We start from the raw sequence: 25,993 nt of genomic DNA, 5'->3' as shown, positions 1-25,993 counted from the left end.
CAGCGTGGGCACCAGATGTGGACTACAGAGTCACAACCCAGCTCAGGTAGGCAGCTGCCATGCTGGTGGGGCAGGGCGGGGGAATTTCGGGGGAGTTCTGCGGATGACTGTACCTTCCCGCTGTTCTCCAGGTGCAATGCAGGAACGCCCTTGGCTCTGGAATTGCTGGGTGATGATTCACTCTGGAGAACTTGGGGAAGTGGAGCACGTAGGGGACCAGGGACAACTGGACCTATCGCTGGTCTCTGGGATTGAGTGGCAGGTTCCTGGGAAGCCGACTCTGAGACTGAGATCTAGGTGTAGGACGTTTATTAGGGACGGCTCTTGGAATCAACACCAGGGAGGGTGGTTAGGGGAGGGAGGACGAAGTTGGACAGCTATGCAGCCTCAGCAAAAGCCTTAGCCCACTCCCTCAGGAAGCACTGAAGTTGAGGGCACCCAAAAAATTGTTCCCAGCTGGGGTGAGGAGGCTGGACCTTTATGCCCCAACATGGATCAGTCACTGGAAGTGGCCTGCCCCCCAGAAAAGGCCATGACCTTGGGCCTGGGGTGGGAGGGAGAATGGGTGTCATGCATCTCTACTTGGAAGCCTTCTCTTATCTCTATACCCCTGCCTTTTCTCAGCCCTTTGAACCCCCAAAAGAGATCTAAGAGGAGGAACCCAGTCTAGCCAGGGAAGGTTTAGGAAAAAAGGAGGTATAAACTGAGGCATGAGGAATGAATGGAAATTAACTAGAGAGGGAGAAGAGAGAGCAGGAGGCAGTTTCCAGGCTGAAGGAAGGACATACACAAAGGCCCAGCCGCAAGATAGGGAGGGGAGAAGGGAAGGAAAGAGGGGAGAGTGCCTCTCATTTCACGATGACTAAAAATAGCTGAGGAGTGGTCAGTGGACTTGGGGTCCAGTCCTGAGTCTGCCATTTACTCAGAAGTTACTTACCTCCAAACGTCAGTTTCTTTGCAAAAGGGGAATGATAATACCTGCCTCCCACTTGTTTTGGGGAATGACAAGAATTAACACACACAATAAGGGCTTCTTAAATGTTAGTGGCTGTGTTTATTATTACTGGCTATTGCTCAGAAAGTAATAATGGTTGTCTGTTAATAACAGACCCTTGCCCAGAAAAATTATAGAACAAGAATTCAGGAGTTGGCAAACTTTTTCTTAAGGGACCAGGTTAAATATTTTAAGGTTGTGGGCCGTGTGGTCTCTATTGCAACTACTTGGCTCTTGTGGCATGGAAGCAGCCACAGACCATGCATTCGACAATGGGCATGGCTGTGTTCTAATAAGACTTTATTTACAGAAACAGGCAGCGGTCCCATGTGCCAACCCCTGAAACTAGGTTATTGAAACATCAAACAAGCCTCTGTGGTTTGAGAAGGCAGTTCAGGTCCCTTCTGTATGTACCCTTTCTCCTCTCTTGGAATGCTCTCTGTACACACCAGTTACATATATCTCCATCAACTTACAATATTGCATACAATAGAACAAAAAGTGAGACGCAACAATAAAATTCCCATTTTGTCGTACCGTGAGCTCAAGAATTCACAGTCCGTGAACGGCCATTTATTCCACTTGAGATGATCAGTTGCAATGAGCCTGTGTTAAGAAGCTGAAACTGGGCCGGCCCTGTGGCTTGGTGGTTAAGTGCGCGCGCTGCGATGCTGGTGGCCCGGGTTCGGATCCCGGGTGCGCATCGAGGCACCACTTCTCCGTTCATCCTGAGGCCGAGTCCCGCATACAGCAACTAGAAGGATGTGCAGCTACGACATACAACTATCCACTGGGGCTTTGGGGGGAAAAATAAAATAAATAAAATCTTTAAAAAAAAAAAAGAAGCTGAAACTCATAATTGCAGTAATGAGGAATCATGCAAAGACTCTGTATTTACTTAAAAACAGCCCCCACCCCAACATGTCTGACATAGAGCTGACACACCATGAAAGTTCATTAGATAGATAGATAGATATAGATAGATAGAGGTAATTGTCCTAGCTTGGCTTAACCTAAAAAGCAGAATCTGAGACAAGGACTTATTTGCAAGTAGTTTATTTGGGAAGAATTCTGAGAACCTGGAGCAGGGGAGCTGTGTGAAATTGGAGAGGAGGTAAAACTAGTACAATGGTGAATTATTACCACTCTCTGCAACTAGGGCTCAATCCCACTGGAGACCCTCTAAAGAACTATGTAGAATATGTCTCAGAAATGTCCACCTGAGACACGGATTATCCACTGGCTCCCATTGGTTAAAGGAGGTGTTAATTCTCTCACATTTGAAGAATTGAGCATGTCAAGGTACTCAGCGCAGTCAAGAGGAAGTGCTATCAGGTGGCACCTGCACACAGCTGGTTGTGCACAGTAATGCATGCCCATAATTAAACATTTAAATCAAAATTAGTCTACGGATTAAAAAATAAGTCTGACCATTGACACTGGGTCACCCAGGGCAATTTTCGTTTGGACTTTCTTGTACATCTTTTCAGAGGTATGTATAGGCAAACAAATACTGAGTATTTCGCCTTTCTTTAAACCATTGGTGACATACTACACTGTCTACCGGACCATGCTTTTAAAAATTTCAATCTATAAGGGCCGGCCCCGTGGCTTAGCGGTTAAGTGCGTGCTCTCCGCTGCCGGCGGCCCGGGTTTGGATCCCGGGTGCGCACCGAGGCACCACTCCTCCAGCCATGCTGAGGCCGCATCCCACATACAGCAACTAGAAGGATGTGCAGCTATGACAGACAACTATGTACTGGGGCTTTGGGGGAAAAATAAATAAATAAAAAATCTTAAAAAAAAAAATAAAAATTTCAATCTATGCATTTTCATGATAATTACAAATGTGTATGTTTAAGACTCCCTCTTTTTTGGAATGACAGCATAATATTTCATTTATGGCTGTACCCTAATTTACTTAACCAGTATCCCTATTGATGATATTGCTATTTCCAGGAATTTTTTAATAGTCACGTTGATTGAGGTATACATGCAGTAAAATTCTCCCTTCTGAGTGTACAGCTGTATGGATTTTGGTAAATGTATACAATCGTGTAGTCACGACCTAGATGTAGAAGGGTGCTGTCACTCCAGAAATCTCCCGAAGCATCTTTATAGACAGTCCCCTTCATGTGCCCCCATCCCCTGGCAAGCGATCTGCTTTCTGTCCCTGTTCCCAATGTCTTTGGACATTTGTTTGCCTTTTCCAGAATGTCACATAAATGGGATCATATAGGATGTAGCCTTTTGAATCTTGTTTCTTTCACCAAGCACAATGCATTTGAGATTCATCCGTATTGTCACGTGTATCAGTGGTTGGTTCCTTTTTATTACTGCGTGATATCCCATGGTACAGATATACCACAGCTAGTTCACATCCATTCACCAGTTGGAAGGTATTGAGTCATTTTCAGTTGGGGCCATTATGACTAGATCTGCTATTATTGCATACTAGCTTTTGTGTGGATATAAGTTTTTATTTATCTTGGGTAACTGCCTAGGAGTGGGATTACTGGCTTGTATGGTAGGTGTATGCTTGACTTAATAAGCAGTTGCCAAACTGATTTCCAAAGTGACCATACCACCTTATTTTTCCACCAGCAATATATGCATACTCAGCATGCATTCTGCATTGTCATTGTCAGTTGTTTTTATTTCAGCCATTTTGATAGGTGCATATAGATTTTGTCTACTATGAACAGCGCTACAATGAATATTCTTATACACATATTCTTTGTGATTGTTGTTGTTAGTACTGTCATGAATAGATTCTGACTCCTAGCGACACTGTGGACAGCAGAGTGGAACCCTGCCCAGTCTTTTTGTACCATCCTTTCATCTTCCGGTGCTATATCAGACATGCTGTTCATGGGGTTTTCAAGGCCAATTTTTTTGGAAGTGGGTGGCCAGGTTCTTCTTCCTAGTTTGTCTTAGTCTGGAGGAGTCCCCTGAAACCCGTCCACCATGGGTGACCCTGCTGGTATTTGAAATACTGGTGGCATAGCTTTCAGCATCCCAGCAACACGCAGTCGCCACAGTATGACTACCAGCAGATGAGTGATGTGGTTCCCTGACCTGGAAATGAACTTGGGCGAGGCAGTGAGAGCAGTGAATCTTAACCACTAGACCACCAGAGCTGGCTCCTTCGTAATGAGATGTGAGTGTATCTGTAAGATACAGTCTTAGAACTAGAATTGAAGGGCCAACGGGGGTGTGAAAGGCTGATTAGATATTGCCAAACAGCCTTCTGAGAAAGTGATGCCAATTTACCCGCCTACCAGCCTGTTGCCCCACATCCTCACCAATGCAGTGTATCATCCAATTGCTGTGTGAGTATCTCCCTCACAGTGTGGTTGGTGAGGATTTAAAGTAGAACTTGCAGAGTGGCACCTTCTACTGAGAGTGGCAACGGATGTTAGCTAAGGTATGGTTACCGCTACCATCAGCCACATTATCATCCGCCTCTCTCTCTGAGCTCCGCATCAGTATATTCGGGAGCACTTTTCTCTAAAGCGCTCAAAGGTTCTGCCTCTGGAATTTAGTTAATCTGTATAAGTCTCTTCAGATGCTGGCCAGGAATTCCAGCACTGCGGGTTTTACAGAATAGGAAAGGGTCACGGGATAGGACCTTCCTAAGGTTACAGAACAGATCTGTGTCACATAAGGTCAAAACTAATCTAGTTTGGAATGGGAATGGATTCCTCTAGATTAAAATGGCTCTCGAACTTTTTTTGACTCCTACCCACTTTAAGAAATACACCAGGAAGCAGAATGCACATATATACCCAAAACAAATGTTTCAAAAAACAATACCTCTATGTTCCACTTCATTTAATTGAAAATATGTCCATTGGGATTCACTAATAAATAGATTTCAAAACCTACTATTGGGCTGAGACCAGCAGTTTAAAGGGCACTGTTGTAGGGTGTAGGTCAATATGTTGGCCTCCCTGCAATACAACTGGAATCATAGAACCTTACACTGTGTTTTGGGTACATTATCGCCATGTTCCTTATCCCCATGTTCCTTTTTCTTCATTTCCTTGGGATGCTAGAGCTCATTTGCCCATCAGTCGTTCTCAGAAACAGCTCTTGGGCTCCTTGTGTGTACCACCCACGATTAAGTGCCAGTGGAAGAGAACAGGCTTTGAAGAGCAAAAGGCCTGGATTCAGATCTCCCCCGCACCATTTGCTGATCTTGGTTCAGTCTTCAGTCAGCAAAGACTCGGTTTCCTCATCGGTAAAATGGGAGTAATAATAGAGAAATTAATGAGCTCAAGAGTGTAAAGCATTTAGCACGGTGTCACGCTCATAGTAAATACTTAATACAGTGGTTCTCGCAGTGTGATTTCCAGATCAGCAGTATCAGCATCACCTGGGAACTTAGAAATCCCAATTCTCCAACCTCACTCCAGATTTACTGAATCACCAACTCCAGGGGTGGGGCCCAGCAATCCGTTTTAACAAGTCTTCTTGACAGGCTTAATACATGGTGACTATTAACAAGGAGTACTTGGGGCTGCAGAGATGAGCAGTGGGCAGATTATGAAAGGCTTAGTGGACTAGAGGTAAGCACTAAGGTGCCAGCAGCATCCACACGTTGGGGCTTGCACCTGCCTCTCTCCGGGCTCCTCCTCCCTCCTCCCTTAGCAGGGCCCGCCTAGAGCGCTCGCTGATTGGTGGAGCCTCTCTAGACAGGCACCTCCCACCCAACCGCGGAGAGCGTACACCGAGAGGGGCGGGACTGGGCGCGGCGAGAGCGGTGCGCCTATTGGCTACAGACCTCGGGGTGGGGCGGAGCTGCGCGTGCGCACAGCCGAGGCAGCCTCTTGGTGGCGGTTGAAAAATGGCGACTGTCACCGAGCTGAAGGCTGGTGAGTGCGAGCGGGGAGGCTGGCCGGCTGAAATGCGTGTGGCCTGCGGCCTGTGAAAAGCGTGGGACGTAGGAGGCCGTGCGGAACACCGGAGTCCGCCTTTCCGGGGTCGTTCGGCGTCAGGGCCTGCGGGCCGTCCGTCTGGGTCCAGAGAGGAGAGGAGAGGAAGTTGCACGGGGGCGGTTTCTGCACCGGCTTGGAGCTGGAGCCGGGCCGCAGGGTCTGCGGGTGCCTGAGGGTCTGCAGCCCTCCACCTGGGGGCTCTGGAGCGTTCCTCTGGATCCCGCCGCTGGGGGGCGAGGCTTTAGGGCTGATGACAGTACCCACAGCCATCACTGGTGTTGGGCACAATCCTAAGCGATGTGCTTGGTTCCTTACAACAGCCTGCGAGGTGGGTCCCGATTTTCCCTCGGGAAAAACTGGGAGGTCGAAAGTTGCCTGGCCATTCTCCTGTCTTTTTCGGGAAGGTTCCACATGGGTGCAAGTCCTTAAGCCTGTGACACTTGTGCACTGTTCGTTTTAACTCAGCTGTCCAGACAAGTGATAGGAATTACAGGTCTCAGTGATTGAGCCTCATGTGTCATGCGCTGCCCAGCCCCCGTGCAATCTGATTGATTCCATACAACAAATGTGCCCATTTCATAGATTAGGAAACTGAGGTGCTGAGAGGCGAACTAGCTCGCCCGAAGTAATTTAGCCAGAAAAAGGCAGTGAGAACCTAGGCAGGCTGCCCCAGAGCTCCAGTCTTCATCCCTGGGTGGGACTGCTGTCCGAGGAATAAAACCGGTTCCCGTTTTCAGGGAACTTGGGGTGGAAATCAGTAATTCGTAGAGATTTGGCGGGGAGGGGTTGAATCTCCTTGAGAATATGATTCAGTGAGCATCCATATAAGTGTGTATTTGCAGCACTGGGCTGGTGACCAGTCATAGGAGAGGCATGCCTTCATCCACAAGAGCAGGCTTCAGTGAATGGCGAAGCCTCTCCCCAGGAAATACCTATCACACATAGTATTGCATGCAACTTCGGAGGATTTAAAGTCACTTTGGGATATAAAGCAGGTTAAGAACCTCTTTCTGAAGAAGTTGTTGTGGTACCAGGTTTTAAGCATGCTAATAGAGGGAAGGACAAAATGATATGGAACCCCAAAAGAAGGCAGAATTCTCTGGGGATTAGAAGTATCCTACGCAGATGTAGGGAGCCCTCTGTGATTTCTCTGCATTTCCCAGTTCTGACTATGCTTTGTGTTCCAAGAGAAACCGGTGTAAATGTTTGCCCATCAATTATCTTAAGTTTTATGGGCTTTTACCTTTTATAAGCACTTTCACATTTTTCCACCTCGCTTGGTTCTCCCTCTGAGGGAAGGCACCTGAGGCCTGGGTTGGCGCTCTACCACTGAGGTGCTGAGGAGATCTGCTAGGTTTCCTAACTCCGGCTCCTTTAATTCTCATTTCTCCGCTGAGTTTGAGGCTGTGCTGTGTGCAAATACAGAGTAATTGGGACAGGATTCTCGCCAGTGAAAAATATCTCTCCATCTAATTTCCAAAGATGGACTTAGAGAACAGGGGTTCAGTTATGATCCCAAGAATGTGATAAGGCTGTACCTTCCTTTTATGGGCCTGTTACAAAGTCGGATTGGGTGATAACTGTACTTACATACCTGCAGAAATGTTGAGGGGATGATTTAAAAATAAGGGGCAAGAAAGGTTCAAGTCTAGTCTAGACTGTATCTCTTTAATCATACGACCCAGGTTGTTTTTGTTGTTTGAAACTTTTATGCCTACATGGATAAAAGCTCCCTGGGCCCCCTTTATGAGTTTTCATTATTGTGGTGTACTTATTTGATGTCTTTGGCAGGGCACGGTACAGTATTAAACAATATTTATTACATCACTAGTATACTGCACTGTATTATAATGTTCCTAGGTAGCCTTTATTGAGCTCTTACTATATTCTAGGCACTGGGTGAGATGTGTTGATTCTCTGGAGTTGTTATTTAGCCACGAGGGACAATTTGAAAAAAGAAGGTTCCAGACCCCTGCGAGGGATGGTGCCAGTTCAGCCCTGTGTCCCTCAGTGACCATACTAGTATTTATAGCTGAATCTCATTATCACAATTCCTGATACTTGTAATAGTGCCCCTTGCTCATCAAGAAGAAGTTAGGTTACGTTCAGCATATATATTCCTGATTATTTAAGATGGTGATGATACAGTCATGTATGCGATTTCTGACTAGGCTCAAAATTTAAAAATCCTGCTGTTTTAAGGAATTAACTCATAATTGTCTTTAAAGATTTTATTTATTCATTTTTTTCCCCCCAAAGCCCCAGTAGATAGTTGCATGTCATAGGTTCACATCCTTCTAGTTGCTGTACGTGGGACTCGGCCTCGCGTTGGACGGAGAAGTGGTGCCTCGGGGCGCGCCCGGGATCCGAACCGGGGCCGCCAGCATCAGAGCGCGCGCACTTAACCGCTAAGCCACGGAGCCGGCCCATAATTGTCTTTAAAAAACAAACAAAACCCAAAAAACAAAAACCCACCCTTTCGTTCAGAATGGGCCATTCCCCGAGGGTTCTGGATATCAAAGGTTTTTATACAAAAGACAGCACATTCCTTCCTTTTATGGAGTGTACTTGTTATCTTTAATCATCTTCTTTCTAGACCGGAGATTTTTAGTGACACACACAACCTGTCTGCAGTAATAAACACTCTTGAAAATATGTGAGACACTGGGGGTTAAGTTCAGGTCCCGGGATGCTAGCTATAATTCTATCCCCTTTTTTTCCTCACTAAAGAATGTGTATCAGACTTTAGCCTCTGACGCTGACAATATTGGGAGGATGAACTTGAATTTGCTTAAGTGTATTAGAATAGTAAATCATTGCAACTTGGGAACTTAATTTTTTATTACAAACATGGTTTGTGGTACCTAATGGGATAACTGTTCAGTTCGTCACAATGTTTAGATTGAAAGCTGCTGTTATGCCCTTTACCTTTTAAACATTTTTCTTCAAAGTATGGCTAAGAAGGACAAAATTTTTTCTATAATTGAAGCAGTAATGTTTTATATTTAACAGTCTTAAAGGACACCTTGGAAAAAAGAGGAGTATTAGGGCATGTAAGAGCAAGGATTCGAGCTGAAGTTTTCAACGCCCTAGATGATGAAAGTGAACCTCCACCACCATTGTCACACGAAAACCTCCTAATTAATGAATTAATTCGGGAGTATTTGGAATTCAACAAATATAAGTATACAGCATCTGTCCTCATAGCGGGTAAGACATTAATCGCCTGAGACAAAATCTGCTTCTCCCCCTCCCCCAATTCTCAGGAAGTGTTTAGCCTGGAAATGTAATTCCATTGGTGAACAGTGTCATCTGAGTGACTGGGACATAAAAATGACATGGGCTCTTTCCATAGCTTGAACAAGTTCTCATGACGCTTACTGTATTATAGGGGACAAAAAAATAACTAAATAAGCACTTAAATGGCTGCATACTTTGAAAAATCCTCTGTAATTCCTGATACTGAGAATAAACAGTTGTTTGTATTTTCTCCTGTTTGCTGCCAGTCTTTTCCTTTGTATATGCTTTAAAGATTTTTTATTTATTCAGTTTTTTCCCCCCAAAGCCCCAGTAGATAGTTGTATGTCATAGGTTCACATCCTTCTAGTTGCTGTACGTGGGACTCGGCCTCACGTTGGACGGAGAAGTGGTGCCTCGGGGCGCTCCCGGGATCCGAACCCGGGCCGCCAGCATCAGAGCGCGCGCACTTAACCGCTAAGCCACGGAGCCGGCCCTGTATATGCTTTAAAAATATACACACATTCAGATTTTTTTTTTAATTTTTTATTTATTTATTTATTTTTCCCCCAAAGCCCCAGTAGATAGTTCTATGTCATAGCTGCACATCCTTCTAGTTGCTGTATGTGGGATGCGGCCTCAGCATGGCTGGACAAGCGGTGTGTTGGTGCGCACCCGGGATCCGAACCCGGGCCGCCAGTAGCAGAGCGCGCGCACTTAACCACTAAGCCACGGGGCCGGCCCCACACACATTCAGATTTAATGTGTATATTCTTTATTAAGAAATATAAAACGTTGGAGATATAGCCTCAGAATATTGCTACTATGTGTTGGTTAGGGACATATACAAAGGTATGTAAAAGCATGGTATTTAAAGGATTAAGAAGGTAAACTCCAAACTTACTCTAGGGATGGCAGGAAGACAAATGGTATTGAGGGGGAGAGGGGGTGCAGTTAAAGAGAAATGTACTTTATCTGTTACATTTTACTTCTTATGAAGAAAGTAGAGCCAGCCCCCGTGGCCTAGTGGTTAAAGTTCCAGTTCAAGTTCGGCACGCTCTGCTTGGGTGGCCCAAGTTCAGTTCTGAGGCATGGAACCACACCGCCTGTCTGTCAGTGGCCTTGCTGTGGTGGCGGCTCACACAGAAGAACTAGAAGGACCTATAACTAGAATATACAACTATGTACTGGGGCTTTGGGGTGGGGAAAAAAAAAGAGAGGAAGATTGGCAACAGATGTTAGCTCACGGTGACTCTTTCCCAGGGGAAAAAAAAAACTGGAAGGATATGCATAATAGTCAAGATAGGCGTTACCTCTGGGCTGGGGGAGAAATGAGCTTGGAAGGACGATCAAAAGCACTTCACATGTATGTCATTCAGTTCCCTTGTCTAAGGTTTAATCTGTGCTTTCAGACTATCTCATACCTCGGAGATGTGCCTCATCAAAGAAAAGAGATCATAGAGTAGATTTTGGAAGAGAGAATGAATTCTTTATGTGTGATGCTGGAACTTTCTAATTGATAGATCTTCTATTAATATTCTAGACCTTTTATTTAATATTAAGCATATATCTTAACTGAATAAAGTGATGATTTTTATTAGTTTAAGGATCTTCCATATCAGTATTTCCACTTTCCTCAGTTTGTTATAGATGGCTATATAATACCATTGTTGTTAGTGCCATCAAGTCGATTCAGACTCCTAGCGACCCCGTGTACAGCAGGGAGGAACCCTGCCCCAACGTTTTGTGCCGTCCTCTCATCTTCCAGCGCTGTATCAGACAATGCTCTGCTCTTGTTCTTAGGGTTTTCATAACCAGTTTTTCCAGAAGTGGGCGGCCAGGTCCTTCTTCCTAGTCTGTCTTAGTCTGGAAGCTCCGCTGAAACATGTGTCCCATTGGTGACCCTGCTGGTATTTGAAGTACTGGTGGCATAGCTTTCTGCATCACAGCAACACACAGCTGCCACAGTATGACAACCGACAGACAGGTGGTGTGGTTCCCTGACTGGGAAACGAACCCAGGCCATGGCGGTGAGAGCGCCAAATCTTAGCCACTAGACCACCAAGGCTGGCTATATACTACCATTAATACTCAGAAAAGAAGAATATTATGAAAATATCACCAATTAAACGTCTTGACTTGGGCTTCCCTAGAATAAAATATAGTGACAGTAGTCAAGTTTCATATTAAGTATCTTGGCTTTTTTAAAAAACCGAGGTATAATTAACATACAATATAGTTTACCTTTTTTAGTGTATAGTTCTATGGATTTTGCCAAATGCATACAGTAGTGTTAACTACTACCACAATCACAATCACGATATAGAACATTTTCATCACCTCAAAAAATTCTCTGTGCCCCTTTGTAGTTAATTTCTTTGCCTGTCCCCAGCCCCTAGCAACCAGTGATCTGTCGTTTTTCTGTACCTATCATTTGCCTTTTCCAGAATGTCATATAAATGAAACCATACAGGGTGTCGCCTTTTGCGTCTGCTTTCTTTCACTTAGCATAATGCATTTGAGATTCACGCGTGCTTGTTTTCTCCCCCTGCATAGCATTCTGTTGTATGGCTGTGCCGCTGTATCTGTTACCAGTTGATGGACATTTGGATTGCTTCTAGTTTTTGGCCGTTATGAATCAAACTGCCCTAAACGTTCACGTACACGTGTTTGTGTGAGCATGTTTCCATTCCTCTTGGCTACAGAGCTAAGCGTAGCATTGCTGGGTGCTGTGTGGGAAGTGTGAGCGTAGCATTGCTGGGTGCTGTGTGGAAGTGTAAGCGTAGCATTGCTGGGTGCTGTGTGGAAGTGTGAGCGTAGCATTGCTGGGTGCTGTGTGGAAGTGTGAGCGTAGCATTGCTGGGTGCTGTGTGGAAGTGTGAGCGTAGCATTGCTGGGTGCTGTGTGGAAGTGTGAGCGTAGCATTGCTGGGTGCTGTGTGGAAGTGTGAGCTCGCCTTGATAAGAAGCAGCTCAGCTCCTTCCAGAGGGGCTGTCCCCCTGCTCTCCCAGCAGAGTCTGCGAGTTCCAGCTGCCCTGTATCCTCACCAGCACTTCATATCAGGGTTAGTTTTGCTGTTAGAATTATTGCCACCAAAGGGGTATCACTACTGTCATGTGTTTCATTTATAAGCTTCTTAGAAAACAGACTTCTGAGGTCTAGTATGCAGAAACAATATCTTCCCAACCAAAACTGGGGAGATTTAAGAAATGAATTTGTGTTGAGCTGTATTAAGGTACACATTTAACAAAATAGACATTTTGAAAGTCATAAAATCACGTACAGTTGGATCTGTTTTAGTATGGGCCATCATCATTCTTCTAAAGTCTGACAAATGTGTTTACCTGGTAACTGTGGTTCTTATAAAATCATATTTGCTTTTTAGATTAATAAAGACTCAGTGTTGTCATGATTTTTCCTCCAGAATCTGGTCAACCTGTAGTTCCTTTGGACAGACAGTTTCTTATCCGTGAACTGAATGCATTTGAAGAATCAAAGGATAATACAATGTAAGAAGTTTTTGTTTTAAAATAAGTTTTCAGATATTGTTGTATTGGAATCATAATCACATGGGGTGGTTTTATTTCATTTTAATTCAGCAAGTATTTATGTGAGTCTAGTGTGTGTCTACCACAGCACCAAATCCAAGTTGTGCAGCAGTGAACAAGTCAGATGAGGCCCCTACTCTCTGGGGTGAAAATTCCCGTGGTTTCAGAGGACTGCGCATCCCTACTTCTTCCTAAGGGCCCCTCTTCTTGGCTTCTTGATGCATCCCTTTTTTCTTCTGAGGCTCTGCTCTGTCAATTGTTTTCTTTCTCATGTTTAACTCTGCCTCCCCACTGCTTCCTTCCCTTCAATTTAGGAATGTCCTCAGATATCCCCTCTCCAAAAAAACCTATCAACTCCCAACCCTGAGCTACTCTCGGTCGCCTTTTTACACTGAACGTAGTGAAAAGCAGCCCTCTACTTTCGTTTTGTTATTACCCCCTCTTGCTCTCTTTGCTTCTTAAATTCTCCCCTCACCATTTATACGAAAACTGTGATCTTGAAAAGAAGAGTGACCATGTTTAGTAGTTTCTTAGTTCTTTTCCTACTTAGTGTTTCTTTAACTTTTTCCAGAGGATCCCTGAATGGCAAAAAAAAGAAAATTGTACCCAGGAGCCTGGGAACATAGCTCAAAGCAGCCTTCCTCTAGCAAGAAATTTCTTTGAAATCTTACATTTTCTCTTTCTAAAAATTCATTGAATTTTTTCATTCTACTTCATGGTATAATTCTTTTACCATAAACGTGTTTTAAATAACATACCAATTAGATTTAGCTCTCCCACAAATCTCTGTATAAAGGTGTTCCGGGTCGTATGCCACTTTGGTCCTGAACTGTGTCCCACGCCCCTCGCCCCAGGAGTGGCTGTATGTGTGTGTTTCCAATTTGAGAAGCTCGGTTTTACTTGAGTTTCTGCAGCCTTTTGTAATACTGACTACGCTTCCTTAAAACGCTTTTTGTCATTTGTCTTCTGTGACCCTTTCCTGTCTTGGTTCTCCAGTCTCCCCAGTGGTGTTCTCAGCTTCTTCACTGGCTCCTTTAGGGTTCCTTTAAATTGTGGGCATTCCCTAAGTTTTGTCCTCACCTTTCTTTACTTCGTGTCCCCCCGCCCACTTTTCTAAGTATTCTTGAGTCATTAATGATGCCTCCATGCTGATGACTCTGCTTTAAATCTGACAGATCTCCTGAATTGTAGGCCCACCTTTCTGCTGGCATCTCAAACTCAGTGTGTCCAAAAATCGAATCTGTTATTTTTGTCTCCTTAACCCCACCCTGCAGGTTCCTCATACAGCTATTCAGGTCTTAAACTCCGAGTCCGCTGACATCTTTGGCTTGTTCTCATTTCTCCACCAGTCACTCTGCAATTCCTGTTAGTTCTGCCTCTGCAGTATGGCCTGTCAGTTCTCCCTGCCCTGCGCTGTGCTGTTCAGGAGCCGTCTGTCTAGTTCTCTCTAGTCACTTTCTTTTCCAACCTATGCTTCACACTGCCAACAGTTTGCTTTCTAAAAGACAGTGGTTGCTTTGTTTTAAAATGTTTCCATTGAAAAGTTTTCAGATTCTAAAGAGTAATACGGTACATATACCAAACACTAGTGTATGGGCCAATGGAGTCTTAAGTAGCACGCCACGATCACATTGTATTTTCCAGTGAAACTTAAGAATTTTCACACAGAGCAGGATAAAGTCTGTAATAGCCTTATGTTAGGTCAAGCTATGCCACCGAATGAGTTTGTGCCAAATTTATGAAGAAGATTAGTTTTCAGAGTTTTTGTGTTTCACATTGCAAATAAGGTATTGTGAGGCTGTACTCAAAAAAAATTATCTTTTTTTAACTTTTGGTTTTTTAAAAAAGAAACTTTAATATCCATGAAGTTGCAGATTAAATGTGCTAGTTATATACTTCCTAATAACATTTTAAAATATCTAAATCTTAAGTAAATTTTATTGTATGATAATTTTAAAAATAAAATTTTTTAAATTTGAAAATCTTGAACCAGTTAACACTTTGGGAAACATTGGTTTAAAGTAAACAAAGAGACCTATTTTATATTGCTGGATGATGCTTTCATAAGAATTGAGGTATCTTATTTTTTTAAATAGAGAAACTTACTTTCCTGGTGGTATGGAAAAATTGCTTTGGTATGCAATTAGTTAGTTACTGCTGCATAACCGATTACCCCAGAATTTGGTGGCTTAAAACAGCACACATTTATTATCTATGGTCAGGGATCTGGGAGTAGCTTCTCTGGGTGGTTCTGGCTCAGTGTCTCCCGTGAGACTGTAGTTGAGATGTTGGCTGGGGATGTAGTCATCTGATGGCTTTGCTGGGGCTGGAGGAGCCGCTTCCATGTGGCTCACGCACATGGCTGCTTCCAGGAGGTCTCACCTCTGCCACATGTACCTTTCCATAGCACAGCTTGAGTGTCCTCATGACATGGCAGCTGACTTCCCCCAGAGAGAGTGACCAAGAGAGAAGGCAAGGAGGAAGACACAACGCCGTTTATGACCTAGTCTCTGCAGCTGCACAGTGCTGTCACCTAACGTCTTACTCAGTTCATTAGAAGTGGGTCCAGCCCACACTCAGGGGAGGGCAGTTAGGCTCCACCTTATGAAGGCAAAGGAATCTCATACTTTAACCATCACACCTGCTAATAAGTAGGTATCTCAAAAAAAAATCCATGAAATCATATTTTCAATTATGAGATTGGAAACAAAGGAAAACATTTTTGTTGTTCCTCTCTTTATTGTCAGCAGAACAGCTTCCATTTGTGTATGGGTACTAATACAAAACTCCAGACAGCATGTTGTAAGGAAAAGAATATGGGGTTCAAGTATAAAGTTTGTTTACTGTCTAAGGGATCTCTAGCAAATGCTCTCTGAGCGTGGTTTTCTCATTTATAAATTGGGGTGATGATTATGACATCACAAGGTGAGGATAAATTGAAGAGAGGTTAGAGTGTTTTGTAAACTGTAAAGTAGCTTTTTAAATATTAATTGTTACTCAACTCCTGTACAGCTAACATTTCTATACCATTTAATATATGCCAGGCACAGTTCTAAACACTTGACATTTATTAACTCATTTAGTCCATAACAACCGTATGAGGTAAGGACTACACTTACCCTCATTTATAGAGAAAAGAAACATTTATGAGGCTGGGGATGTTAAGAATCTTGCCAAGGTTGAGCAGTAAAGCCAGGATTTGAACCCAGGCAGCCTCGCTCTTGAGACATAAGACCTTTTCTAGACGAGGATTTATTAATCCAGTAAGTGTTTATTGAGTACCTGTTGTGTATCAGACATGCTGGGTACTGGGAAATCTTATACTGAACTTGAGAGTTTAAAAGCTGAATTTCTGGACCGGCCCGTGGCTTAGCGGTTAAGTGCGCGTGTTCCGCTGCTGGTGGCCCGGGTTCGGATCCTGGGCGCGCACCGATGCACCGCTTCTCCGGCCATGCTGAGGCCGCGTCCCACATACAGCAACTAGAAGGATGTGCAGCTATGACATACAACAATCTACTGGGGCTTTGGGGGGAAAATAAATAAATAAATAAAATCTTTAATAAAGATAATTTAAAAAAAATAAAAAAATAAAAGCTGAATTTCTGTGCATTCAATGAAATTGTATTTCAGTTTAAATGAGGTTTAAGTTGTTAGCGTTTTCTCTGAGTTTTAAAATTGTCTTTAGAGTTAAATGGTGCTCCTAAATTTAAAAAAGCATGAAGAGTTTGCAATTTGGATAATAACCATGCAACTTTTTTCTTTCAAGTCTGGTGAATTACTTGGTCATTTTGGTGTTGGAGGCTACCTTTTAAACAACAGAAGTTTTAAGCTTTTCCTATTTATGCAAATTTAATTGATTTTGGTTTTCTTCCTGCTCTAGACCTCTTTTATATGGGATTTTAGCTCATTTCTTGCATGGAACTAAGGATGACATCCAAAATACATTTCTGAAACGGTCTTCACTTCAGCCTCCAAACCCAAATCTTGGCAGACAACCTAGTGGAAGAAAGCAAATGGGTATGAGTTTTCTGAGATTTATCATTTAGCTGTCAGCAAGTATACTTTCTTTCTATATATTTTTATCTTTGGGGTAGTTTTTCCTGCGCTTTTGAGACATAGTTTAATTTTACTTATATCTAATATAGTTAGCCTGTGTACCTTATCCTCCAAAAAACAAAATGCTTTTTGGAAAGAGAATCTTGGGAGTCGGGGGGATGACGACAAAATTCTTAAATATAATTTCTATACAGAATTATTGAAAAACCTGATTTGCACATAAATTTGTACTCTTTGGAGCAGCTTAGATCCTTAGCATACTGAATAAATAGCTTTTTATCAGGTCATAATTTTTTTTCTCTCAAAGCCTGAAAAAAGACAAGATTACTGAATACAGATTGGGAAGTCACAGGTTTGTGTGCATGGCATTTTCAGGATAGTTTTTGTGGTGGTATGGTAGTTATCTACAAGTAACAGATTCTTAGGAGAAGAGCCCATATTTCTATCAGAATGCTCACTGTTTATTTTTTTTATTTTTTATTTATTTATTTTTTTGTGAGGAGATCAGCCCTGTGCTAACATCTGCCAATCCTCCTCTTTTTGTTGGCTGAGGAAGACGGTCCTGGGCTAACATCCGTGCCCATCTTCCTCCACTTTATATGGGACGCCGCCACAGCATGGCTTGCCAAGCAGTGCGTCGGTGCACGCCCGGGATCCGAACCGGGGAACCCCGGGCCGCCGCAGCGGAGCGTGCGCACTTAACCGCTTGTGCCACTGGGCTGGCCCCAGAATGCTCACTGCTTAAATGTGCTTTCAATAGTTTTGATTCTATCAGCAATAGGATCTCAGTTTGATAATCCGAATTGAATGGTTTGCAGCTCAGTGTTCAACTATGGTAGAGAGGTGATCTCTCTTTTTAAGAAGGACAGTCATAGGTGGGGCTCAGGCAGCTGATGATCAGGACAAATGTCAATCTTGAATGTTGAAATAAACTTTTAGGAAACATCTAAAATGCGAATTGCCTTTTGTAGTTTTCCTAAACTTCTGTGAGCAATATTGATCATGTTAAATATTTGCTGTGTCTCTTACAATCTGAAGGTAAAATATTTGTGAATCAGGGTGACTGCTTTTGGAGGTTAATTCTGACTTCACTAGGGTTTATTCTTTTAAATATTTTAGAATTCTGAGCTGATGGAACACTGGAAAAGAAATCATTCCTACCTACTTATTGTACAGTTGAGAAAACCAAGACTAAGAGGCTCAGGACTCATCTAAAGCCTGTAGCTGATCATTTTTAGTAGAATCAGCACCTTTGATTGCCATTCCTCTACACTTTTCCATTTAAAAACTATTGAGAAGTTTTCCTAGTTCCCTTTCCAGGGATTAGTAAGGAACTGTCATTAGTGTCTACTGTTTGGCAAGTACTTAAAAAGCAAAACAAAACATGTAAGAATTGAGTAAATCTCTAAACATTCCAATAATATAATGTGGAATTCCCTTTAACCTTTTCACTCTTGTCTCTCCCTAACTCGCCAGTTTCTCTCCTTTCCGTAGAAGGTAGCACTGGTAGCAGCTGGGTGGGCATCCTTCAGGACCCATTTCTGTGTATTAAATGTGTGTGCACTGTTGCTGTACACAGGATCCTACTGTTTGCTTTGTTCACTTGTCACTATATGCATATCTGCTGCTGCTCATTCTTAACTTTGTGTAGTATTCCACAGTATTGCTAGTCAGTCCTTACTCATGTACTTCTATATGTTTTTAATTTTTTGCTTTTACAGTATTGCAGAGTAGCATTACTTCTTTGTCCTCACAAGTATTTCTCTTGTGTGGATGCCCAGAAGTAGAATTACTGATTCGAAGCATATGCATATTAAAAAATGTAGTAGATATCGTCTAATTCCTCTCCAAAAAGGCTTTACCAGTTTACATTCTTACAAAGAATATATGACAGTACCGGTTTCTCTATTCCATTGTCACCAGTGGATATGGTACATGTTAACACTTGTTAACACAGCAAATCCATGACATTTGGTATTTTCAGTCCCATCAGGAAAAATAACCTCTTGAGAAATAACTTCTGGTTTGTAAACTTTTTATAATCAGTCTCCTTAATGTTCATGGCTAATGACTAGTAAGAAAATTAGAAGTAACAGAGTATTCCTTAACCGAATTCTGTTCTTCTGAGATGAAAGTCACAGGTTAGCTACTGGGTAGCCTTTCACAGCCTTACTGTGGGTCCTTTGTGTATAAAGTGCCAGAGACGTCAGAGATCTGAGTTCAGGTCAGTGAAGCTCTGGGTGCCTGTTCTGTGGAAGGCTTGGATGAGCATGGCTGCTGAACTAACAGGAGAAGGACAGTGATTTCGCACATTAGTTTTCATGGCCATCGAAAATGTTCTTGGCACAACAGTGACCTCTGTGCAATGACTTGTGAAGAATTGTCAGCCGAAAATTGCATTATGTTCCAGTAACACATTTAAGCATTCCCTTTACTTTCTCAACTCTAGCTTACTGTCTGAAGGATACATAAGTTTTGACAACCTTGAAAAGGTTATGAAGATATTAAAACAATTATTCTTCAGATTACAATATCTTATCTCTACCCAAGCTCATCCAGCTGAAATGTAAAACACTAAAATCAAGTTCTCTTTTGTTTGAAAATAAGTCCAAAGCATGGCAACATGAAAGCATTTCTTGATGGAAGCTTGCAGGATGCTGAAAAGAAATGCAGAGGATTTACGTAGGCACACTCGCCTTTGAGACGGGAGCCACCCATGTGTGCTGTTGATACCAGTGCTTGTGATATTGGAGGCAAAGTAGTTATTGCTGTAAATGAAAGACCAGCTGTTTTGTAACAGGGAAAATCACTATCAGCTCAGCTTTCTGCACATCTGTGAAGAAGTACATGAATAACATACTTCACTTTTTTAAAACGCTCTTCTAGAAAACCTCAAATGGTTGTGTCCTAAGGATATTGTCAGTTTTCTTCTGTCCAGCAAAGTTCCCTAAAATTGAGGGAGATAGATTGTCATCTGTGATGCAGACCTGTAGTACTATTAGCACTTTACGTTATTTATGAGGATGATAGCTACTATGGACCAATAAGACTGTGTGTACAATCAAATTGTCTTTAGAATTAGAAAATCCTGGGCCGGCCCTGTGGCTTGGTGGTTAAGTGCGCGCGCTGCGATGCTGGTGGCCCGGGTTCGGATCCCGGGTGCGCATTGAGGCACCACTTCTCCGTTCATCCTGAGGCCGAGTCCCGCATACAGCAACTAGAAGGATGTGCAGCTACGACATACAACTATCCACTGGGGCTTTGGGGGGAAAAAAATAAAATAAATAAAATCTTTAAGAATTAGAAAATCCAGTGTGCATTTTTGGTGTGAAAATGGCATATTTCTAACAATTTGTCTAAATTTGTATTCTTTTTCTCCTGTTATCAAAATAGTCGTTAAAAAGGTTGTTTTTTCTGCTGTAAAAAGTGTCTGAGGAGTTGGGGGGTTTATATTTTCTCAGGAATTAATTTGTGCATTGCGTTTTGTCACATTGGATATTACGTCTCTTTCGGTTCTTTTAATCTAGACCACTTCTGCGCTCTGCCCTTTTCCCCCTTGACAACAGAAATGGAGCACAAGTGACCAGGACCCCTTCTTTACTGTTGCCCAGCGCCCACAGGGCCCTGGGCTCCTCTGATCTCTCGGGAACTTTATTGTTTTGTTTTTGGCTGAAGAACGTGTTCTGCGATTTCTTAGATAGTTGTCTGATTTTGGTAGGAAGATGTAAACCGTGCTGGTTTTCTCTCTGCCACAAGAGGGTGCTGCTGGGAGGCATGTCTATTGGAAGAGGTTTTCTTTTTGTCCCTTTAATTGAAGAGTTTGGTATCCCTCAAAATGCTAACTGAACACGCTGTCCTTTCTTGCGATTCCCATTCCTTACATATAACGAAGAGAAGTTTGTAAGGACTTACACATGGGTTTACTGCAGGATGGACTCTAGTCACTTAAAAAAAGTCGAGACGCTTGAATAGTTAGAGTGAGTCCCTACTACTAAAGATGTCTGATTTCTTCAATAGTATTTAAAAAATAGTGAGTTTTTTCATTGTCCTAAGCCATCTAAATAACTCATACAATATTAAATATATAACATCCTAAAATATATGTAGGTATGTCTGCCTTTTGCCTATTTGGACTTGGGATAAGTGTTAACATTTATTTCTTTTAATTTCAGATGACCACCTGAGAAAGGAGAAGGGGAAAAGCACTAATATTGAAAATCCTCATGTTTCTCCAGCAGTGAAGAGATGACATTTCCATTTAGGGCATCTTTTATCTTAAAATTGTATGTATTTAATAACTTATTTATTTTCCCAACATTACCAAAAGGCATCACTAATATTTGTACTTTGTAGAAAATTTGAGTTTCTGCAAAACATTTAGCCTCTCATGTTTTATTGCATTTGTGAATAAAAGCTAACTCTGTCATCAGCTTATTGGATTTGACTTGAAAGAAAATATGTTGTTTTTAGGAAGTATTTTAAAGGTCGTCACATTTGTGAGAAATGAAAGGGTTTTTTAGTACCCTGTACATTCTTCAAAAAAAATCCAGGTCTTTATAGCCATATGCTCTGCTCTTTAACATGGCACATTAGTTAAATTTCCTTCAGGCTGGAATTTTGTAGATTAGTAGGAAAATTTATTCATGTTTTAAAAAAAAACATTTAAAAGAACATTAAAGCCAGAAAAAATTTAAAGTTTGCTTTTTTTTCTGATGAGCTATTTTTCAGATAACCATTTATAATTAGGTTTAAATATCTGAAATACTGTCTAAAGTTGAACTTAACTGTACTTTTTCTTTCCGTAGACCATTTTGGCTCTTCTACTGGAAGATTTAATTAAAACCTAGAGAGGGAAATAATTCTTTTAATTTTGCTGTAAGTAAAACAAAGAGTTTATTTTATTACATGAAGAATGTGGAATAAGCGTGAAGAGACAGGCTTTAGGAGAAATACCAGAAAGTACCTTTTAAAAGATGGCATTGTTTAACCTACCCATGGCATTTGGTTGTGCAGTTACCAGATGAGCTATGAAAGGGCCGACCCCTGCTTATGTGGGCTCTAAAAGTCTTACTAAACACCAATTTTTATTCTTGGGATAGAAAAATAATAAGAGCTGTTATAGTGCAGTCTTTAGAATGCTACGTGGATATTTCTTAAGACATCTTTATAATGTGGAGTCTACAGACTGATTTCACTGAAAACAACTGTTAGACTAGACAGCGCCTGATGGGCAGAAGTCATAAGGTATGTTCAGAACAAAACTCCATGGCTGCCTGTACACTGACAACATGTAGCTGAAACATTTTCCACGGGGAAGGTGATAAGGGCCATAGTTGGTAAAATTGGCATTCTCTTCAGTGTATTGATTCTGTGCAGCCTTTGGAAATTATTGAAACTTTTGATTTTATATTTGGTGCTAGTCAGTGTTCAGTCTACAGATTAACCAAGGATTTTTATCTGAATGCAGAAAATTATTAAATAAGTCCCCTTAAACCATACTTTACAAGTAAAGGATTTTGAGAGGCCCTGTTGGGGGGCTAAAATTACATAGAGAGATGTAGAAGTATTCTAAGGGCTCATTTCCATTTTTTAATGAAGTCTATGGTGTCTGATTACAATTATGAATTTCTTTGTATTATGTGTGGGAATATAAATATCATTTCTTCTCAGAGGTCTCGGTTTACATCCAAGGACGTTGGTAGTGGACGCTAAGTTTACCTCAGGAGTTGCAATTATGCAGGACTAGATTAAGAAAAAATGCTGGAGTTTATCATTTTGGATACTGATATAAAATCATCAAAATAGAAGCTAGACAGAATTGTCACATGCAGTCCATAGTGCTTTTGTATGCATTATTCTGTGACTTGTTTGTACCTGGGCAACTTTTATACTTTCAATGTATCATTTAATAAAAAAAAAATTAGGCAACTCACCTTTGTGCAAAGGGTGTTTGTATGACTGCTGTGCCGTCAGAGATGCACGCCAGGGCCAGAAGAATGCTGGGAGATGCTCTCAGGCCTTCTGGGATCTCAGCAACCTACTTGTTGGAGGGCGTAGAGTCAGGTTGACGGAGGGGACTTCTCCTGATGGACGGGCACCTGGCAGCAGCAGTGTCGCTCTGGAACGATTGTTCTTCCTGGGGGGTAGTGGTGGGCGCTGGTGGTGTCAGGCTCTGGGCGGGGACAGTATCATCATCTGTGGGACCATGGATGGTTTGAAAAAGCATATTTAGATTTTCATTTTTATGCTTGGAAAAGAGAAAACTACTTATTTTCAAAATACTCACTATGAAATTTTTATCATTATCCACAAAGGAGGACCTTGGGTTGAGCAAGTCTGCTCTAGAAATTTCTATACTTAGGATTTTTGAACAGTGGCAATTAATTTATAATCCAGTAGTTTAAAAAAGTGCATGGGCTTAGACGTTTTAAATATTCGTTAAAGAAACAACAAACAGGGCCGGCCCCATGGCTTAGTGGTTGAGTGTGTGCGCTCTGCTGCTGGCAGCCCGGGTTTGATCCCGGGCGCGCACCGACGCACTGCTTCTCCGGCCATGCTGAGGCCACGTCCCACATATAGCAACTAGAAGGATGTGCAACTATGACATACAACTATCTACTGGGGCTTTGGGGGAAAAATAAATAAATAAATAAAATTAGTAAAAAAAAACAAACATAAATACAGAGGACTAATCAAACTATTCTCATAAACTCTTACCCTAAATTATACATCATTGCTGGTAGTTTTCATGGGTTGTTGGGAGAAGTTATCTTCCAGAAATGCAGAATAAATTTTAGGAGAAAACTTGAATTAACACAAAAACTGGATGGGAATTTGAACTAAAGAGGAATTTAGGAAAAATGGATATTTAAAACTTGGGCAATCTAAAAACTCATAGGAGCGGAGGTGGCTTTTGAAGATGATAAATGTAAGCTTAGCCTATATGTTTGCACAGAATAAACTAATAGCTTTATAATTATGTGCAAGGACACGTTTGTATATGACTCACATGCCTGAAGGATTATGTAAAATTTGATGTGTTCTTTTAACCTAAAGCCAAGTGTACATGAAGGATTAACATTTGTGAGAATATGCCTTTAAAGGCATTTAGGACAATACTGCTCAGCCGCTTGGTATGTGACTTTTGTGACAATTGTTCTGTAAGGATTGTGTGGTCTTCATTAATTTTTTTTAAAATGAAAGGTAAAACTATCTTTTAAAAAAAGTAGACTTTATTTTTTAGAGCAGTCTTAGGTTCACAGCAAAATTGAATGTTAAGTACAGAGATTTCCCATATGCCCCCTGCCCCCACACACTCACAGCCTCCCCCAGTACCCACATCCCCCACTAGAGTGGTACATTCGTTACAATTGGTGAACCTACATTGACACATCATCGCTTAAAGTTCATAGTTTACGTTAGGGTTCACACTTGGTGTACATTCTGTGGGTTTGAACCAATGTTTAAGGACGTGTATCCACCGCTGTAGACCATACAGAGTAATTTCACTGCCCTAAAAGTCCTCCATGCTTCAGGTATTCATCCTCCCTCCTTCCTCCAGCCCCTGGCAACCACCCACCTTTTTACTGTCTCTGTAGTTGTGCCTTTTCCCGAATGTCATATAGTTGGAATCATACAGTATGTAGCCTTTTCAGATTGGCTTCTTTCCCTTAGTAATATGCATTTAAGTTTCCTCCATGGCTTTTCATGGCTTGATAGCTCATTTCTTTTTAGCACCGAATAATAATTCCATTGTCTGAATGTACTACAGTTTGTTTATCCCTTCACCTACTGAAGAACATCTTGGTTGCCTCCAAGGTTTGGCAGTTATGAATAAAGCTGCTATAAACATCTGTGTGCAGGTTTTAGTATGGACATCAGTTTTCAACTCATTTGAGTAAATCCCAAGGAGCGTGATTTGCTGGATCATATGGTAAGAATACGTTTAGTTTTGTAAGAAACTGTAAAACTACTTTTACTGAGAGTTTTGGGACCCTTCCTGATAGAAGTAGAGAATCTGGAGAATCTGGTGACGAAGGAAAGAGTGTCGCAGGTTACCATGCACTGCAGTACTGTGGAGAAGCGTGGGCGCCATCGTAAATGAAATGGAAGCGCTTTTGTGCAAGAGAATTGGAGCTGAGCCACGCTCGTGGGCGGGAATGTGTCCGTTTATTGCACAGGCAGAGTCCTGTGCCAGTCTTGGGCTGCATGACTTGAGTGCTGATAGACTTTTAAATAATTAAACTGTGAAGCGCATGCAGGAGTAAGCCATGCTTGGACCCAGTCTCTGATATTATTAAAAACTGGATGGAATCACACTTTGGAGATTTTTGAAGCCAGGAGCAAATACAAAGCTATTTGATTAAAAAAAAAAAGAGACTCCAAGAGAGAAATTTCCCCTCTGCCATCTTGTTCCATGAGTTCATGGAAACTCCCCTTACTGGGCACCTCCCAGAAAAGACGTGCCAAGGAAATGGACTTGACAGCTCAGTCAAAGTAACATTTTTCTAAGTCACTTTTTTTCCCTCAGTCTTAAAATAACTTGCTTTTTGAGCCATGAGAAATAAAACAGAGGCATCTGATTTAATTATTATAACAATGCTCTTTTGAAGATTCAAACATCTGAGCTTCTGCATGGGACAGATGTTTATTGAATGACTGTTAGGTGCATATACTGTCCCTGTGTACTTCTAGAGTGTACCAGGAAGGTATGAAATGCTTTATGTAAGCCCTTCACATGTATTGTCATATTTAACAACCTAGTAAGGTAGTTGAGGCAAAGATTCCGACCATCTGTGCTTTTCCTTGAGCAAGCACAGACTCGGGTTCACAGACATTGCCTGGCTAGTGCTTAGCAGCCCATGGGTTAAGAACCTCAGACTTCTCGTCTACCTACCGTGGACTCGGTGGGGCTGGAATTCCTGCTCCACCGCTAACTAGCTGTGCTACCTTGACTGGTTATTTAATTCACCGAAACAGCAAAATGGGAAGAAAAAATTTAAAGTACCTACTTCATAGGGGGGTTATAAGGATTAGGTGAGATAATGCAGTAAAATTCAGTGTTTGTTATAAAGTCTATATTAATGACTTATAATGATTCTCTTTTAAAAGTTACCAAGTTCTTGACAGAATGAAATGCAACCCCTTTGGAAGTACCAGTGTTAATGCGTCTGGTGAAGTACCAGTGAGTTAGATTCTGACAGCCTGCTCTGGATCAT

At 42.0% G+C, this 25,993-nt stretch overlaps 1 protein-coding gene across 4 annotated transcripts; it reads left to right on the top strand.

Moving 5' to 3' along the window:
- On the top strand, positions 1 to 22,707 carry CEP20 (centrosomal protein 20). 4 transcript variants are annotated; one of them, XM_087417010.1, is made up of 6 exons: positions 5,894 to 6,262; positions 8,947 to 9,144; positions 12,596 to 12,680; positions 16,600 to 16,736; positions 20,948 to 21,058; positions 21,581 to 22,707. In XM_087417010.1, exons 1-5 carry the CDS (start codon positions 6,232 to 6,234, stop codon positions 21,022 to 21,024), a joined length of 528 nt encoding a protein of 175 aa, XP_087273136.1. In that variant the 5' UTR covers positions 5,894 to 6,231; the 3' UTR covers positions 21,025 to 21,058; positions 21,581 to 22,707. The 4 variants fall into 4 exon arrangements, with proteins under 4 accessions (XP_087273135.1, XP_014651834.2, XP_087273136.1 ...); XM_087417009.1 differs by lacking the exon at positions 5,894 to 6,262 and adding an exon at positions 1 to 46 and having other exon boundaries at positions 20,948 to 22,707; XM_014796348.2 differs by lacking the exon at positions 5,894 to 6,262 and adding an exon at positions 5,819 to 5,871 and having other exon boundaries at positions 20,948 to 22,707.
- Positions 22,708 to 25,993: the final 3,286 nt, after the last annotated feature.

The sequence above is a fragment of the Ceratotherium simum genome, chromosome 26 (assembly GCF_057802395.1).
Source record: "Ceratotherium simum simum isolate JZ-2026a chromosome 26, ASM5780239v1, whole genome shotgun sequence".
Lineage (NCBI taxonomy): Eukaryota > Metazoa > Chordata > Mammalia > Perissodactyla > Rhinocerotidae > Ceratotherium > Ceratotherium simum.
Note: the sequence above shows the minus strand (reverse complement) of the source record. Positions and strands in the feature narration are given on the sequence as shown.